The sequence below is a fragment of the Oppia nitens genome, unplaced genomic scaffold (genome assembly GCF_028296485.1).
Source record: "Oppia nitens isolate AA-2021 unplaced genomic scaffold, nextdenovo-longstitch-racon4-pilon3 scaffold1_pilon_pilon_pilon, whole genome shotgun sequence".
Lineage (NCBI taxonomy): Eukaryota > Metazoa > Arthropoda > Arachnida > Sarcoptiformes > Oppiidae > Oppia > Oppia nitens.
Genome location: NW_026533199.1, coordinates 3,078,191 through 3,097,140, shown reverse-complemented (window position 1 = coordinate 3,097,140; position 18,950 = coordinate 3,078,191). Strand labels below are relative to the sequence as shown.

The 18,950-nt window shown below is 21.0% G+C and overlaps 1 protein-coding gene across 1 annotated transcript in view; it reads right to left on the bottom strand.

Moving 5' to 3' along the window:
* The window catches only part of LOC128966253 (potassium voltage-gated channel protein eag-like), a 52,633-nt gene that overhangs the window by 7,343 nt on the left and 26,340 nt on the right, over window positions 1-18,950 (bottom strand). The window contains exons 2-3 of the mRNA XM_054313102.1: window positions 17,059-17,292; window positions 1,039-1,292 (exon numbers count right to left, since the gene is read on the bottom strand). Of these exons, the coding sequence (XP_054169077.1) occupies window positions 1,039-1,292; window positions 17,059-17,292 (488 nt within the window). The remainder of the gene's footprint in view (window positions 1-1,038; window positions 1,293-17,058; window positions 17,293-18,950) is intronic.

Genomic DNA, 18,950 nt, shown 5'->3' with positions numbered 1-18,950 from the left:
TTATTATCTTTAAATTATTTAATTTTGTGGACCTAGTTCAATAATATTATTAAATAATAAACACAATTTTACCCCTAAAACAATCATTACTTTAATTAATATTATTATTATATTAATATTTTTGTTATTTGATTAGTTTTGTGTGAAATCTAATAATACCATAACATATAAATAAATCAATTTAATCTTTTTTTGGTTCACATTTCAACTAACAAAAATGCGAATTTAATAATAATATAATAATAAATGTAACATAAATTGGTGCAAATAATAATAATAATTGTTAATGTACACTATTGTAAATTTACTATTATTAATATATACACTATACACACCATTATCTGGATTACTATACATGTATAAAGATTACTATTAACAATAAATCCCAAATAACATTATTGATTCACAAAAAAATTATATACAGATATTATAGTCCATATAAAACAATATTGTTTCACATAAAAAGTTATGTAAGAAAATGCTTATAATTTTCATTTGTATTTTTTGCGTTTACTATTTTGATGTACAAAACAAAAAACACTAACAACAACAACAAAATAAGTTAAATCAAATCAAAAACTAGTATTATCTAAGAGAAACAATTTTTGTTGTTATTGTTGGATCTCATAAAAAACTATTTTCCTCGTATCCACTGATAAACACAGTTATGTAATGATAGAAAATAAAGTACAGTAAATATATATATATAGGTATATAAAACTTTGTTTAGTTATTATTATTATTGTGAAAGTGAAGGCACATGAGATTCAATGGGTATTTGGCGTTTGAAAAGATAAAAAATGTTGTTTTAAAATTGAAAATATCAAATTAGGTCTCATTTTTTATCAATATATATAAATACCTCTATAGTATTGTAAAATAGCAATAAAAACATAGTTATGTAATTTGAGTGCAATATTATTATTGTTTTTGTTTTCTTTAGTTGACTATTAAGTTTTATATATTTCATATGTTTCATATGTTTGAAAATAATAATTTAGTAAAAAAATATAAAAAATAAAATTTAGTGATACATACGTGTCCGAGACTGGATTGTTTGGTCGTTTCTGATTTGATGATTGGAAGGTGCGATGAGAACTGTTGTGCCAAAACAGACCGACTTCTGGTCACCGATCGGGCCAATCGGGCAAATTTGCTCAGACCTTTGGCCGCGTCCTCTTCGATGGGTTGTTTGAGTGCAGTTATGTCGCGAAATGTGAGCAAAAACAGGACGACCACATCCTTCTCGTTTTTGATGGGAGCGATGTGTAAGAGAAGCCATAATGGAGTCCCTATTGATGGACACACAGATACACACAAAGCAAATATACAGATAAATTAATTATAAAATACATTGTGTGAAAAAACAGGGGACAGGTATTTGGTTGGAGTAGTCATCTACAGAAACAGTAGTTTGAGTTTTGAATTTTAGCATCAATTTGAATCAAACCTAACTTTATATCTAAAATAATATTTTTTTTCTAGATTTGAGTTTAAATTCTAGATATTTAAAAAATTTTATTTATTGATTTTTTAAAAAAAATACTAAGAAAATATTAATTATAGAAATTGTTGTGTATATTAGTCATTATGTATTGCTATTCAATAATTGTTTTGTGAGATAAATCCATAATTTGTTTTATAATCAAACATATGATTTAAAAATGAATTGCCAACTATTAAAAAGATTATTACTATTATTATTAATATAATATATCTTATTAATCAATAGATGTCATACAATATATGAGTTGTATTTGATTTAGTTTTAATAAAATATATAAAATAAAGGTTTTTATTATAAAATAACTCAATTACTATAAATTATAATTCATTTTTTAATAGAAGAAAAAATTATATTAGTTGACTAACTTTGAACTAATTGAAATTAATTGAAATTTGTTACTATTTTAACCATTGTTAATTCGTTTTATATCAATATAACAAATATATATTTAATGATAAACTAAAAAATTATATGCAAACAAATTCTTGATTGATTTCACATTACGCGTAACAAAATTTAATACAAATGTCATATGAGTATACCTTATACACGGTTTATATGAATACTAATACAAATATTAATTTCATTTATTACTTAATTTATTGAAAGTAATAAAAAAATTGTTCATAAAAATAAATCGAAAAATACAATGAAAAAATAAATAACAGTTTTTGCTATATTTAATATCAATCATATACTTTTGTTTATAATTTGTAAATTTTTAAAAATGTATGTCAAGCCCTACACCGATATTAAGTATAAAAGTTTAGGTCATATTATGTATACATAGCATATAATGTTTTTTAGATAAAAAAAGTAAAATATGATTAAATGAATGAATATTGTATGTACAGTGTGTGTGTGTATGAGTGTGTGTGTGTGTGTGTGTGTGTGTGTGTGTGTGTGTGTGTGTGTGAATGTGTGTGTGTGTGTGTGTGTGTGTGTGTGTGTGTGTGTGTGTTGAAAAATGTACAATATAGGCGACCCCACCCAAAGAATTTGACAAACAATTATAACATTTATATATATATATAAATAATATGCGGTAATAACTGATTCAACTTCAACCTTGTCCGACATATGCCAGCCATCACTGCCATAGAACCGGTATATATAATATATAGCTAAAAACATAACCAGTGTTGCAGTTAACTGTCAATTAATAACATTTGCAACCATGTGTTTAGCATGAATATAACATAGCATACATAACACCACAGAATCTATACAGTACTGTATATACATTTTTTTGTGTTATTAATATTTTTATGCAATGGATGCGTTAATACATTAATAATAATTTTTGTGTTGCAATGAAAATTTTTTGATGAAATATTACTGTGTAATATCGTTTTTTTATTGGCCTAAAATACTAAATTTTAACATTTAATTTAACATTTTAACAAACTGACATAACATTTATTATCAAAAAAGTATCACTAAACAAAAAATATATGCGACAAATGTTTTATTCAAATGTATTGCAACAATAAGTCCAATGATAGATAAGTTTGAAATTATTCTGTATTAATCTAATTATATGATTAAATGTCCAAAAAATGCAAAAAATACTTATAATTATATTATTCTAATTACTCTATATATTAAACATTGTTTTGACAATACAATATATAAATGTTATAAAAAAATTAATTTACACAAACAATTTTAAACTTCAATATTGTTTAATTAATAATTAAGATTAAGTTATTATCCCTATACTTTAAAAACTACAAATATATTAAAAATGTATAATTATATAATATTAATAAGTGCAACGTTGTTTATGACAATAAAACTATTGTTATATTTATAAAATATTTACAGTATTTTAGAAATTTTTAAATTGAATTTTCAAAAAATACAGTTTAATAATATATCAAGATAAATTAGATTAGCAATAAAACATTTTATATATTTTGTCTCTTAAATGTTTTTAAAATTATGATATAAAATCCCTGTCATATAGTATATCCCATATACTAAATAAATCATAAATTTTTCAAATAGTGTCGTTAAACAGCCTAATACTTTAAATGTAAAAATTTTGTTTTAAAAATTTGTGTGACAGCTTAAGTTAGATTAACTAATAAAACACTAAACTTGATATACAATAGATATTTATATAATACTATAATATATATATATATATACAAAAATCATAATTTATTGATAGATATATAGATTTGAAGTTTTTATATCTATCTGTAGTATTTATATTTAATATTATTAGACACTTACTGTACTGTATTATACAATATCTTTATTGATTTTTGTATGATGTTACATTAAATAATTAGATAAAATTATTTCAAATAAATAATATTATATTTATATATTTGTATCATTAAAAAAATAATGCCACCAGGATCACATGAAAGAGAGAGAGAGAGAGAGAGAGAGAGAAATACTGATTTTATTAATGTTGTTATTATTATAATTATTATATCTATTGTATTTCATAGCAATTATACACCCAATTAAATGTTAACTAATTTTTGTAATTTATATGGATTTTCATTGTGATTATACTATAGAAAAAACATTAATGAAAAAACACGTTTTAAGCAATAAAACAAGCTTTAAGTTAATTATTTTATTGAAGTTTAGTAAAATTTTGTGTTAAATTTACTTTTGTTTTATTTTCTTAATTAATATAAAAAATTGTATTTTTCTTTATCTAATTAAACTTTATCTAAGTCTCAATAATAGTTCATTTGCTATAAATAACAAAGATTTTACTTATAATACGTGTATTATTTATATTTTTTAGTTTCAAACTGTTTATTTAAATTAATAATTTTGAATTATTTAATTTAATTGAATTATTTAATTTAATTGAATTATTTTTTATTAGTATAAAATTAGGAAAATAATTTTTTAGTAATATTTTAAAAATCAATATTTTTGTTAATACTGCCTCTCAATTTCAATTGCTTTAAATAATTATTTATTAAATGTAAAAAACGTTTGATTATTATTAACAAAAAATAGCGCAAACTTATAGATTTTTTTAATATAATAAAAGATTGTGTATTAAAAAATTAAGAAAATTTCTTTTAAATTTTGTAGACATTTTCTAATTATTATTATGAAAATTATTATTTTGCCAACATTTTTATAATACTAATATCAAAATTTTATAGTTTTGTTTATTAATACATTTAGAAATTAATAGATAAGTTAATTCAAGTTATGTAAAATTCAAATAATAATAATCAATCAATATTTTTGTAGACAAACACTTTTTCAGGTATAAGTTGTTTATTGAACAGAAGGTCTCCACAAAAATTTGAATTATAAGATAATTTCAATTGAATTTGTGTCAAATCAATCATTTGAACCGCAAAACCAAATTCAATACATTTGCCATAAAATTTTATTTTACAAAATAAAATGTACAACTCATGAATATTTTATTATCACTATATATATATATATATATATATATTAATATTAATATAAATTTTATTTTCTATAATAACAAAAAAACTATTTTTTCAAAAACTTCTAAAGATAGACTTTTAAAGTTCAAAAAATCTAAATATAATTTTATAAAAAATATAAAATAAGACTATTTTAATTTAAATTATTATTTACTGCATAATATTATTTCAAAATGTCCCTTATCATTTAAGTAAACGTTGTGTATTTATTAAACTTTAGTATTATTATTAAAAATAAAAATGTAAATATTATTCAGTCAATCAAACTAGTAATAAAATTATGTAATTAATTGATTAATTTTTATTTATAAAATTGATTTTTAAAATTTTATTTAAATCTTTACTGTTTAACAGAAAAAGTCATTATACATTATATGTGTCCTATAAGTGCATAAATACAGTCAATTGTGAAACTAACTGATTTAGTAAACTATTGTCTTTACATTAATTATAAATTTAATTAATTTGTTTTTATTATTAAATAATTTATGCAATATAATATTATATAATTAAAGTTAATTAATTAATTTGTTTATTAAATAAAAATATATTAAATCTTAAATATTTGTTGATTATAATATAATTTTACTTTTATTACTATTTATTACTTAAATCAATATATTAATGTAAAAATATACATAATATATTAAATTTATTCACATACATTACATTTCAATCATTCAAATAATAAATTCCTAATTATGTACACAGATATGACATTTGTATAAATTATAGATATTATATAAAAAAGGTTTAAATATAATAATGCTATCATTGATTTGAATTACAGTTATACTATTTTATTGATATAAACTGTTTATGCAATCCTAACATAACAAGACTTAATGAATATTATAAAATTTAACTCACAAATCGTCAACAAAAAAACAAATAGTTATTCATTTCAATATTTTATAAAATAAATAAATAATTGCAGATATAATATATATTTTTGACCCTAAAATTCAAGAAAATCAAGAAAAAATCATTTATTTATTCAAATTAAATATAAACATTAATATATAAGTTTCTCTATCTATTTTTTTGTTATTTTTATTGTCAAACACACACTCACACACACACACACACTCACACACACAGTCACACACAAATTTATTTGTTTACTCACTCACTAATCTATTCATTTTATATACTGTATTCTCAATCATATTTTTTATAAGTAAATCAAAATATTCAATTTTATATTTCAAATTCACATTTAGTATAAAAATAAATGTTAAAGCATTGAACAACACACAGCAAAAAAATCGATTTCTTTTAAAAACAGTTATATTTATCCAAAAAATAGTGCAACTGTTGTGTGTTGTTATAAAATAAAACATTTTTTCTTAGTTTAAATTGAAATATATATAATGTCTCTATTTGTTTGGTAAAAAATTTATTATCTATAAATTTTATTCCAATTGATATGCAGTGCAATCATTAGATATTACCTGAAGTATGTATGTATGTGTGTGTATGTATGTGTGTAAGTGTATGTGTATGTGTGTGTGTGTGTATGTGTATGTGTGTGTATGTATGTATGTATGTGTGTGTGTGTGTTTGTGTGTGTGTATGTGTGTGTGTATGTGTGTGTGTGTGTGTGTGTGTGTGTGTGTGTGTGTGTGTGTGTGTGTCAAACAACGATATGTTTTGACTAATAAATTGTTTGAGTTTTGTAAAACTAAAAAAATTTATGTTTTACAATATAAATATAGAATTGTCAATATATTGTAATATAAAATATTTATTATTATAAACAAAATAAGATATTGTATAGTATTTATAACAATATATTAATAATATATTTTACTATATTAATCATTTTTTATTTAAAATTTTGATGTAAGTATACAATCTTATTTATATTGAAATTTTGATTTATTAGACTTATTTAATGAGATGTCTTTTACAAAAAAAATAATTAAACTGATCTATACATACAACAAAAGATATTTTTAATATAAATGCTATATACAGTAAACTGTTGATATAATAACAGTAAGAGATAAGTTTAAAATAAAATGATAAATGAAACGAAAAATGTTGGAATATTTAAAATTAAATAATAGATTTTTAGTTTTTACATTGTTATTATTGTACATATTATTAGTAAAAAAATAATAACTTTCATATATATATATTAACAAAAAATTTATATTATTTACTGTAAATATAATGGTTTAATTTTTACCTAAACATATTTATATTATATAGATTTTTTAAAACGATGAATTGTTAAACTAATAAAATTATAAGACTTATGATTAATTTTTTGTAATAACAGTGTGCAGTAAATAACGCTTTATTGTTTATCAGATATTTTTAATAATAATTTCAAAAATATATATTTTGTTAAATTTAATTATTAGAGTGTATTAATAACATTTTAGTCATTGTTTGTCACTTTCCTTGATCTGCCGATTCATAAATGTTATAATAACGACAAAAAAATATATGTATAATACCAAACAAACTAATTATATTCAAAATTAATATATAAACAGATATTTTTAAAAACCTTTAGTTTAATGAACAGATTTCTGGGGATTAAAACTAAAATAGATATGTTGTTTAGGAAAGTATTAAAATGTATGACATTGTCTATAGTTTTTGTTACTATAATAAGCGTTTTTTGATTATATTTTATAATATTATGTTTACTCTGATTATAGACATACTACTAATAAATTGCATTATCTTATTATAATAAAATTTTTGACAAAATATTTTTTTTGTAGACTAATGCCATTTTGTTAGTTATATAAAAATAACTAAAATTTAATTGTGATTTTTTTACAAACAACAAAATTCTCAATTTTAATTATAACAAAAATTAATTGCTGTATTTAATTTCGGGTTCTTGTTATTTATATAAAACTTAATTAAATTAATAATACATTAATACATTAAATTATCGATATAATGATGCATTGCATATAACCAAATATCATAAGTTAACAATTACAGTACGTATACATTATATAGTTTATTTAACAAATACATGCAAAACACATTGCAAACCAACACTACTATTGTATTAATTATTAAATATAAACATTATAAAATAATATCAAATATTATTATTGTATTTTATTATTTTAATAGTTTATAACCTAAAATTGTGTATTAATAATGATATGGTTGGATTATTGGGTTATATATAGGGTGCTTACCTTGTAGGCACTGGGGTGAGTTGGCTAACCTACTAAGTGCTGATCCGCCAACAGAGACAGCCGATGAATCTGATCTCTCATTACCACCTATTCATTGGACACCAAATTGGTTGACCCACCAGTTGGTCAATGGTTTTGATTAATATATGTTTTTAAGGATAGGTTTTTTAATACAAAAGCAAAGTTTTGTTGTAAGTTTTTTTTAATTTAAAATTATTTTTAGACTTTACTATCTTTTATATGTTTAAAATCTAGTTTTAATTAAACTATAAATATAATCTATAATAACTTAAGTAATCTATATTTAGTTTATTTTAATATAATTAAAATTATTAGTTAAAAATATTTTTTCTAATATATTACTCGAAGCTTAATAAATTTATTTATTATATAATATAAATATATTAATAATATTTTGATAATAATTTTTTTTTTTAAAATATATATTATTTTTACTGTGATATATTTATTTTAATGAGATATTAATGGTATGAATAAGGAAAATAAATTTAATAAATAAATTTTTAAAAAATTGTGAATAAATAAACATTTTTATATCATATAAAAAAATGTGATTGAATATTTCTTTTATTTTTTGAGTTAAAGTAAAAACTAAAATAAAAATTGCGTGCAATCATCCTATTTATGAATGTATAATATAATAAATATATAAATAAATTAAACAAATGTTTTTTAAAATTGCAAATCAGTAGTTTATAAGCGTATTGAAAATATTTTTACAGATAAAAATAATAAATTAATGCTTATTTTTATAAATTAAATTATCTGCAATTTATTTATTATATATATATATATTTATATTTTATCTAAAAATATATATACTGTATAATTTAAACGAATAAAATGTTTTTTATTTACAGTTTATTATATAAACAATTAGTTAATAAATAATAAAAAAAATGTGGATAAGCAGTGGTTTGGTTGTGTTTTTAACTGTGATATCCTTAAATATTTCAAAAAAACTTAAGGCATTGATGTGATCGTAGAAACAAATAAAAAATAACAGGGAATAAGTAATATAATTGATCGGACATTTATATAGAAATAAATTTTTAAATTATAATAAAATATTGCAAATAATAATAATATTAAATTTTTAAGGTTAAGTTGATGTGTGAATGCATTTAAAAGAAAATTTAATGATAGAATCGTTTAGTTTTGTGCCAAATAATAATAGAGAGATTCAGTGATTTGTTTTTTTTATTTCTCGTTTGTTGAATATATCGGTGATTTGCTATACAACAAGGTTTTACAATTGGATAGCAAATGAGGCGATTCATAGGCTGTCTCATTGGCATTAATATTGAATATCTAATATACTAATCAAAATAAATAATATTTTGTTTTTTTGAAATCAATATTACGGAATATTCCTGTTATTTATTATTGTACTTAAAATTGTTATTTTGATTAGAAATTTGCTAAAAATTAATGAATTTATTATATGTGATATTATAAAATTTTGTCATATATATATAATTAATAATAATATAAAAACGATCACAACAGTCACAAGACAATCAACATTTAACTACAGACACATGCAATATATTTTGTTTTATATAAAAAAAATTATTTATAATTCAATACCTAAAGCATTACATTTAGCATTACATCACATCAATGGCAGACATGTGAATAATAGCTGTGTATTTGCAAAAATGTGAAAGACATGCAAATTAGTGGTGAATATATAGTTTAAAAAAGACAATAAAAATATGTATATATATTGTTTGAAGTGTGCGTCACATCAACAACGATAATATCGGAGTACTGCTACAAACGGCTGGTTAACATTTTATGATATTTACCAATAAATGTAATATCAAAATATATATATAAAGGCATTGAAAACAAAACTCAACAAAAAGATGAAGTAAAGCCAACAACAGTCAGAACCGTTATGTTTGTCAAACCAGTAGATCATAATAATTGTGAGATACCAGTGTCACAACACCACTGTCATAGTAGTAGTAGTAGCTCTGCTATTATCAATACATTTTTTAAGTGTCAATGCATTACTTGACCAGTCATTGCTTGCTTGACAGTCAATCAATGGTTTTGACAATACAATCTTCAATAGATAATAAGTTACTATTCTCTTACCTAAACAATATATACTGGTATTGGATATATATTGTGCACATATTGGTTGATACACGTTAAATATATATCAGATAAATAGACAATAAAGTAATTTAGGTGAGCGCCGGCCATAAAACAAATTCTGTAGACTATTAACTGGACCTACAATTTACGTGCAATGAATCCAAATAACAACAAATATCTGTCATTTAGATTTCATTTAATTTTTTGTATGTACTCTTATTTTTTTCTTTCGGTAGTAAATGTCATTATGTTTATTACAGTCAATTCAATATATATATATATATATATATATATCAATATAAATTTTAATATAAATTTTCACATATATATATATTTTTTATATAGAGTGTATATAATATCTGTAATAATATAAATAATTCAATAATGTACTATATTATCAAGTCTACTATATATGTATTTATAAAATATAATGTAAAATCTAAAAATTGTAGCAAATAAAAAGTTATTATTTGATTTCATGGGCACAAAATTGTATGCTTTTTATATTTGTAGATAGCATATAACAACAATTTTATGCAAAATGATATGTTTATATATATAACACATATTATATATATGTACTGTATATATTTTATATTAAATAATACTTATATATATAACAATACATATATAGTATTTAATAAATATATGTATATTCTATGTTTGCTATTCTTGCCATATCATGTGCTATATTTAGAAATCTAATACTGTATTCATGGATTGGTGACACCATTTCGCCAATACAGCCAAACACGGCTTAACTCAATGTCTCGCAATGTATATAATATTAGACATTTACAGTGAATACGCCCTTAAAAAATACTAATATATATAACATATTTTTTCAATGATAGCGTCCAAACGGCTAATTGTGTTACATATAAATCATAAAAAATTCTGAACAGAATATTCTGACAATTTATATAAAAATCTTGAGTTTACTTGAATTATCTATTTTTGTTGTTATTATTATTATAACATACGTGTTGTGCACAGTATGATGTCATCATATACTTAAATAAGTTATCTTATAATTTTGTTTAATAAAATTAATAAATATTTAATTATTCGTCATAGATGTTACAGAAATAAATATATAACTTTTAATACATTATAATCAATTTTTAGTAGATATTAAATAAGTAAAAAATAAAAGTTGAGTAAAAATAATTAAGGAGCAATAGTATATGCTATATACTGTATAGTTATTGCTAATTTATATCGTTATAATATAAGTCTTATATATATATTATATATTAAATTATGATTATAATTTTTTTATAAATAATAATAGCATTTGGTTTGTTGGTCATTGAATAGTCGGATGCAATCAAATTACATGAAAATACCGGTTATGTAATCTATAATACTGTTAGACAGAGAGCACTGGTAGTAATAGATATGAGAGATGAGTTGAAAAAGAAATGAATATTTATCTTTTTCATAGACTCATCTTTAATGTTATTGCTTTAATATAATGACTTCAATTTAATGTTAGCCTCAATTATATCTCCCCTATGTCTTCAAACTTTGCTGCAAATCATTATATACTATATATATAATATATTGATATACTGTATACAGTATAGAGTATATATATGTGTGTTTTGTATGTATGTAACTATATATGTATATGTATACGTGTGTGTGTTTTAGGGCATACATATGCCCATTCATTCGCGTTAATAATTCACCAAAAAAAGTATACATTATTGAAGTGTACTTTAGGGGCTAACAGTGTAAAGAATGTAACTGTTATGAGTTAAATAACATCATCACTGACTTAACTTAAAGTAAGAGTGCATTACTTTTTTGCCTTATTTTTATAGTCTTCTTACAAATAAAGAATATTCCGCTTTTTATATAATATACACATATATTCTCGCATTTCTCTCTCTCTCTCTCTCTTTCATCTAATTATTTATTCACAACATTATGACTTAAAGTATTTTAATATTGTATTGTAGATTGTATTGACAATAGTGTTACACAATTTGTTTTTATATTTTGTTGTACGACTTAGATATAAGATTTTGTTTTGTTTTCATTCTTAACAAAAAAAAGTGTCGATATTAGTGGCTTACAAAATAAATTATTATTTCCTAAGAGATATAATAAACATAAAAATGAATATTTGTTTAAAAAATATAATAGAAATTCTCTAGAGATATACAAATAGAGAAAAACATATACAATATATAAGAGAGAAAAAAGAAAGAGAAAGAAAGAGAGAAAGAAAGAGAGAGAGAGAGTACTACTCCTAGTCTTATATAATATATAAAGAGTACTAATTAATGGATACTATGAAATGCCTGTGTTTGCACTCTCTTATAATTATCACTAATAATAGCATTAATGTGTCGACCGATTCAGCTATTGATAAGTAATCTTATGTGTGATTCCTTATAGAGTCTATAAAAAATGCTTTCACTAGTAATTATCAAACTGCCAGACTATACGTACACATATCAATATATAACAGAGTTAAGCAATGGGGTAGGGGTTGTATGGTGTGGTGAAAATATACCCTAAGATTGACATTTTGGGATTTTATGGCCAACACTTGTTTTATCAAATCGGAAAAATTTTAGCCTAAAAACGAGCCTAAAATTTTGGCGTCGATATATTTTTTTGAAATTAAAGAAATTAAAATTTTTACTGACATTTATTATTGTTTTTGTGTTTTTAAAACATATTTAAAAATGAATTATTTACTAAAACTTAGTAAAATATTTTAATTTACGTTAAAATAAAGCCAAATATTATAATAAGCCAAAAGCAGCTGTTTTTCTATGACTTATATATGAAAATATTTCTAAAATTTAAGAAATTTATTGGGAATATTTTCTACTTTTCTGGGAATTTCCTTCTATTTATATGGTATTTTGGGAAATTTTCTCTTGACTCCCTCTGAATTTTGAAAATTGTCGTTTAAAAATGCAATAAAAATGTACACCCACCCTATAACCCCACAAAAATTTTCCATTTCACCCCATCATTTACCCCCTAAAATCAAAATCTTGCTTAACCCTGATATATATATAGCATCAACAAAATATATTTTATATGATTGATTAGGTTTGCTTTCACTCTATTGATTTATTATTAACACCTATTTTAATTAAGTATACATCATTCACATATATATTTATTTGGTACACATATTTACTATAGAAATACCAAAACATAGTGGAAGTGCAATCATTATTTTTTTTTTATAAAAATAAAATCCATTATATTTATTTGTTTTCAGTGATAATTTTTTAGTATAATATTACAATTACTATATAAGTACTATAGATTGCTAAAGATAATAATTTTCTAAATAAAAGAATGTATTTTTTATAAAAACAAAAATAAAAGAATAAATTTTGAATTATTTTTTTTAACATTATGTAATATTGTCTTAGAAAAATATATAAAGTAATTTTATTTGTATTTTTTGTAACTTTTATTATATAAATATGTTTTAAAAAACAAAACTATTGTGTTAAAAAATATTAATATATTAAATATAAAATTATAAGATAAAAATAAAATAATATTTAAAGTTATAATATTATAATGAATTTTTGAAAAATAAATCAATTTAGTTAAAATTGTAGTTAAACTATAAATCATGTTTTACTTTTTTTTATTATTAATAAATTCTGTATAAATCTTTTTTTGTTAATATTTAAAAAGAGGCTTTAAATAATAATATTTGATAGCGCAGACCTCCCGGTGCGCTTAAATGCATTAGCTTTAAGTGTTAATAAACCAGTAAAAGATTTTTGCCAAAGATTTTTGTGGCTTAAAAACTAAAAAAAAAATATTGTAAAAATGCTGTAAAGTTTATAAATAATAGAAAAAGTTTTTGATATTTCATAAATTTGATGCACTTTTTTTATACATAACAATAATAATATTTCTGTCGTATAAAAAAATAAATAAATAATAATAAAATTTTTTTCAAGTATAAAAAATTTTGAATTCAATTGTTTAATCATTAAATATTGAAAAAATGTCATAACAATATAAAACAATAACAAAATATCATTAATTTTCCAATAGACTTTATAAATAATTTATGTTATATTTTGTTATAAGTATGATAGATTAAATTATAATATAAAAATTAGTTTCTGATTTAACTATAAAAATGATATTTTTTCATAATTAATATAGTATTATAATGTTATTCAATATATAGTAAATTTTAAGAAAAATTGTCACATATTTTGTATAAAATTTGTGATTGACTTATTAACATTTTAATATTTGCTAATTAATAATTTATTAAATATCTTTTTAAAACATAATTTTGTAAACAATTTAAAAAGTTTCAGGCATTCAAAATATGTAATTAGTGTCTAAAAAACTAATATTGAAACTTTATGAAACAATTATATTATGACAGAGACAGTATAATTTTTGTCTAAAAATCTGACAATATCATTATTATTATTATTAAAAATAATTGTGCGCTATTTATATCATAAAAATTAAGTACATTTATTACAACAATAAATGTTAACTAAAACTCTTTAATCAATAAAAATGTTAAAATTTGTGCTCAACTTTAACGCTTGTTTTATTTAATAATACTTTTCTATGACAAGTAACTCATATTATTAATTTTGTTAAATTGTATATTTGTTGCTAAAATTAGTTCAGCAAAAAAAAACATTATATATTATTTTTCAAATAGTTCATAAAAGTTTTTAAATATAGTATATGTTTAAAATTATATTTTCCCATTATTATTATTATTATATTAAATTAGTTTACATTAATATTGAAAATAGCAATGTTTAAAGAGATAGGAACTGGAGATATGATACATAAATTCAGTTAAAAATAATAAGAAAAGTTGTGATAAAAGAGAAACAGTTTTTTCATATATATATAAATTGAAAATTTTATAATTATTTTTTGTGATAAATTTATCTATACTTTAAAAAAATGTTTTTAATAAAAAATATCTATTGTTTAGTTTAATTTTATGTAATGCGTTGACATAAAAATGAAAATAAAAACTTTATAGAATATATATATATATATATATATTATATTATTTACTATACTGTATATACTGTATATAGTTTTATTTGTTTAAAAATGATTGTATATGTTATATACAAATGACAATTTGGTGCCAAAGATGACAACTCTGAGGATTCAGATGAGCCGTACAATGACGAGACAATTCTTGAAGACGACATATCTTTTATCTCTTGAGCTCTCAGAAGCTTTGAAAGCAATCCATCAAATGACACCATCTCTTGATATGTCAACACCTCCTCCACTGCCAATGCGATGACATTTTTTTACTATGGATAGCATTTTACACATATCATACCGTATATAAAGTATATATATACAACGGATCGATAAACCATTAACATAACAATTATTCAACATATCATATAATATTAAGACTATCATCTATTAATATTTGCCATCACTTCATTGATTGATACTTACACTTCAATTATTATTTTGTTGTTGAAAATATATTGTTTGCATTTAAAATTAATTTTTCAATCAAAAAAACGGTGTCTACTATTTTTTAACAATATGTGTTAGTGTTTTTGGCGCTTCATTTACTTTATTATATGTCAAACACATTATAATAAATTATTAGTAAATTTTTTTACAATGTATTAGCTGACAAATAATGAAGACTTTTTTGTTTGTTATGATAGCTAAACAGCAAACTTATAATATTATGGTAATAATAATAATAATAATAATAATAATAATAATAATAATATATTTAATGCACTTTTTTTCGACGATATCATTATCTCAAGAGAGTGTCAACACTTCCGTAGCAAAACTTCCGATACTTTTATATTAATATAAAAACTGATAAATTCTTGAGGTATTTGCAACTATTTGATAAAAATATATCAATAAATAGTAATACATTTGCAACTTAATGATTGTTTGGAAATCTCATTTTGATAATAAAAATATCATATATTTTAGTATATTACTATTTTTATATACAATAAATTATTATTATTATTATTATTCAAATTCATACTATTGGAGTACATTATATTGCAGTTATGTTTTAAAATAATTTGTTAGTTTAATACAATTTATAAAATATGAAAACACACAAACAATATGGTAATAAATGATAGTAAATGGTTACGAAAACAGTTTTAATTATGATAAATGTTTCTGTATGGCTATATTTTGATTTGTGATATACACTATATATACTATACTGTCTTAAATTGATTAATCAATTTAGCATTCATTCATTCATTTGTTTTATGATAATAATAATAATAATGCTTTTTTATTATAATGAAATGGTCTCACAAACACAATAGTCAACAACATTATAAATTATGTTTGCCTCAAATATTTGACTATTTGTTATACATTGTTGGATCCATAGAATGGATGGTATGAGACATAACAACAATAACTGTTCAGTTAGTTCTGTAGTAGTGGTACGGTATGTGTGGTGTTAGACTCAAAGATAATCATAAGTAATACAGTATTATGAACTGTTGAATGGCTTTTATTATAAAATTATTTATCTGCATATTTCTGGCCGGCGCTCAACCTTTTTTTTAAGACATGCATATATACAACGATATATATGCTTTAAAAAATAAATATTTATTTTATAATATAAATTAGTATATATATAAATAACTACTAACTTAATACAAATACTTATTCAAAAAATACAGACAAATAGCAATTATCAAAAAAAGAAAACTTATAGAAACAAAAACATATAATAATAATATGAATTAATAAAATAGTTTGTTTGGTCATCAAAAATACATACGTGTCTTCTTGTAGAGGAGTATCTCGAACTGTTCCATCGTATGGTTGTCGAGGGACTGTTCGATCCTCGTAATGGTGTTCCTATCAGTCATCTCTCCGTACATGAAACTACATCGAGTGCTCTTCTGCATGACTTCAGCCCTGTTATAGCCAGATATCTTGCAGAAGGACTCCGAACAGTAGACAATGGGATAGTCGATGATCTGGGCATTTGCCAGAAGGAAACTGCTATCGGCTATAATAAAAATAGGATGTGTTTTATATATAAAAGAAACAAAAATAATTATATAATTAAATATTTATTTTAATAGTTTATATTTCTAATGATATGCAATTAATCTACAGTATAGTAAATTTGCATAAATATGTAAATATTAAATATTAAAAAAAAGACAAGATATGTATTCAAATAAATAAAAAAATCTAAATTAGCAACGATTAGACTTTATTGTAGTTAGTAGTAGTAATTAATAAATGTTGTATAATATAAAATTTATATATTAAATATAGTAAAAAAGTATTATTTGCATATAGTATAAGAATACAATATATTCTGTATTGTAATGAGATTTAAGTTTTTTCAAATATATATTATAGTTTTGTATGAATAATAATTACATAGAAAGGGTCCAAGGTTATATATTGCAATGATAATACTATTATTACTATTACAGGGCGTAAAACTATTTATTGTCTAAAAAATATATATATGAAATAAACACTAATTAATATTGACGACAATTATGTGTGTGTGTGTGTTGTTACTATTTTTAGATCATATTTATAGCTCAACTGTAGATATAAGGTATATAAATATATATGTCATATATACGTATATATATATATATTTGTATTATATGTTTTGATGTGATGCGCTATAAATGGTTAAACTGTATTACTGTATATTATAGTGATTGCCCAACAAAATCAATAAAAGTAATGCTCTAATGTATTGTTTTGATGTCCACACAATTCCGTAATTAGATATGTGGGACCTTAAATCCGATGCTTACATAACAGCGTCGACACATAAGGCCAACTACCAGTGCAACTACTGTACTGCATGTCTGGTAATAATGTACTTCCAGTGTCACATTCTTCCGCTTTATATGAGATTATTAAATGTCAATCTTATTATTACATTTGTCATATACTCAATAATTTTTATGTGATATTGCCTATGATATTACCTTTTAGTTAGATTATTATAATAATTATATATTATTATTATAATTATCAATAATAACTATAATATTTTTTCTAATAATTTAATATTATCTAATATAAACATTAATAAGATTCTATATTTAGATAACTATAAAAATTTATTTATTTATTTAATTTCACAAAATATTTTTATTAAATAAATATATTTGAATATTTAACAAATTCTGATTAAAATAAATTAAAATATTAAAATATTTTTGATTTAAAAATATTAAATTTTAACATATAAACAATGTCTATAAATAAAATAAGGTAAACTATTTTTGCAAAAATAAACTTTATTTAAGCAATAAAATAGTCAAAAAAAAATTGTAAAACATTTACAAAAAGCATATAAAGTTTATATAAAGAATATATATTTGTCTCAAAAGCTAATTTGCAATTTATATTCAATATAATTGAAAACTAAAACAAAAAATAATGAATGCAAAGAAAGATGTGTTTATACAGAATATTATTTATTTTCAGGTCTCAAATGATTTGTAGAAAGTAGTATTCAATGTGTTGTATAAATATATATATAAATAAATAAATTATTTAAATTTTGTAATCAATAGTTGTTAAATAAAATAAAAGAATAAATGAAAGTAATAAAAGTTAAGAATAAATAAGTGAATTATTTTATACTGTATTTGAAATATAAAATGTGGTTTACATTTAAATTTG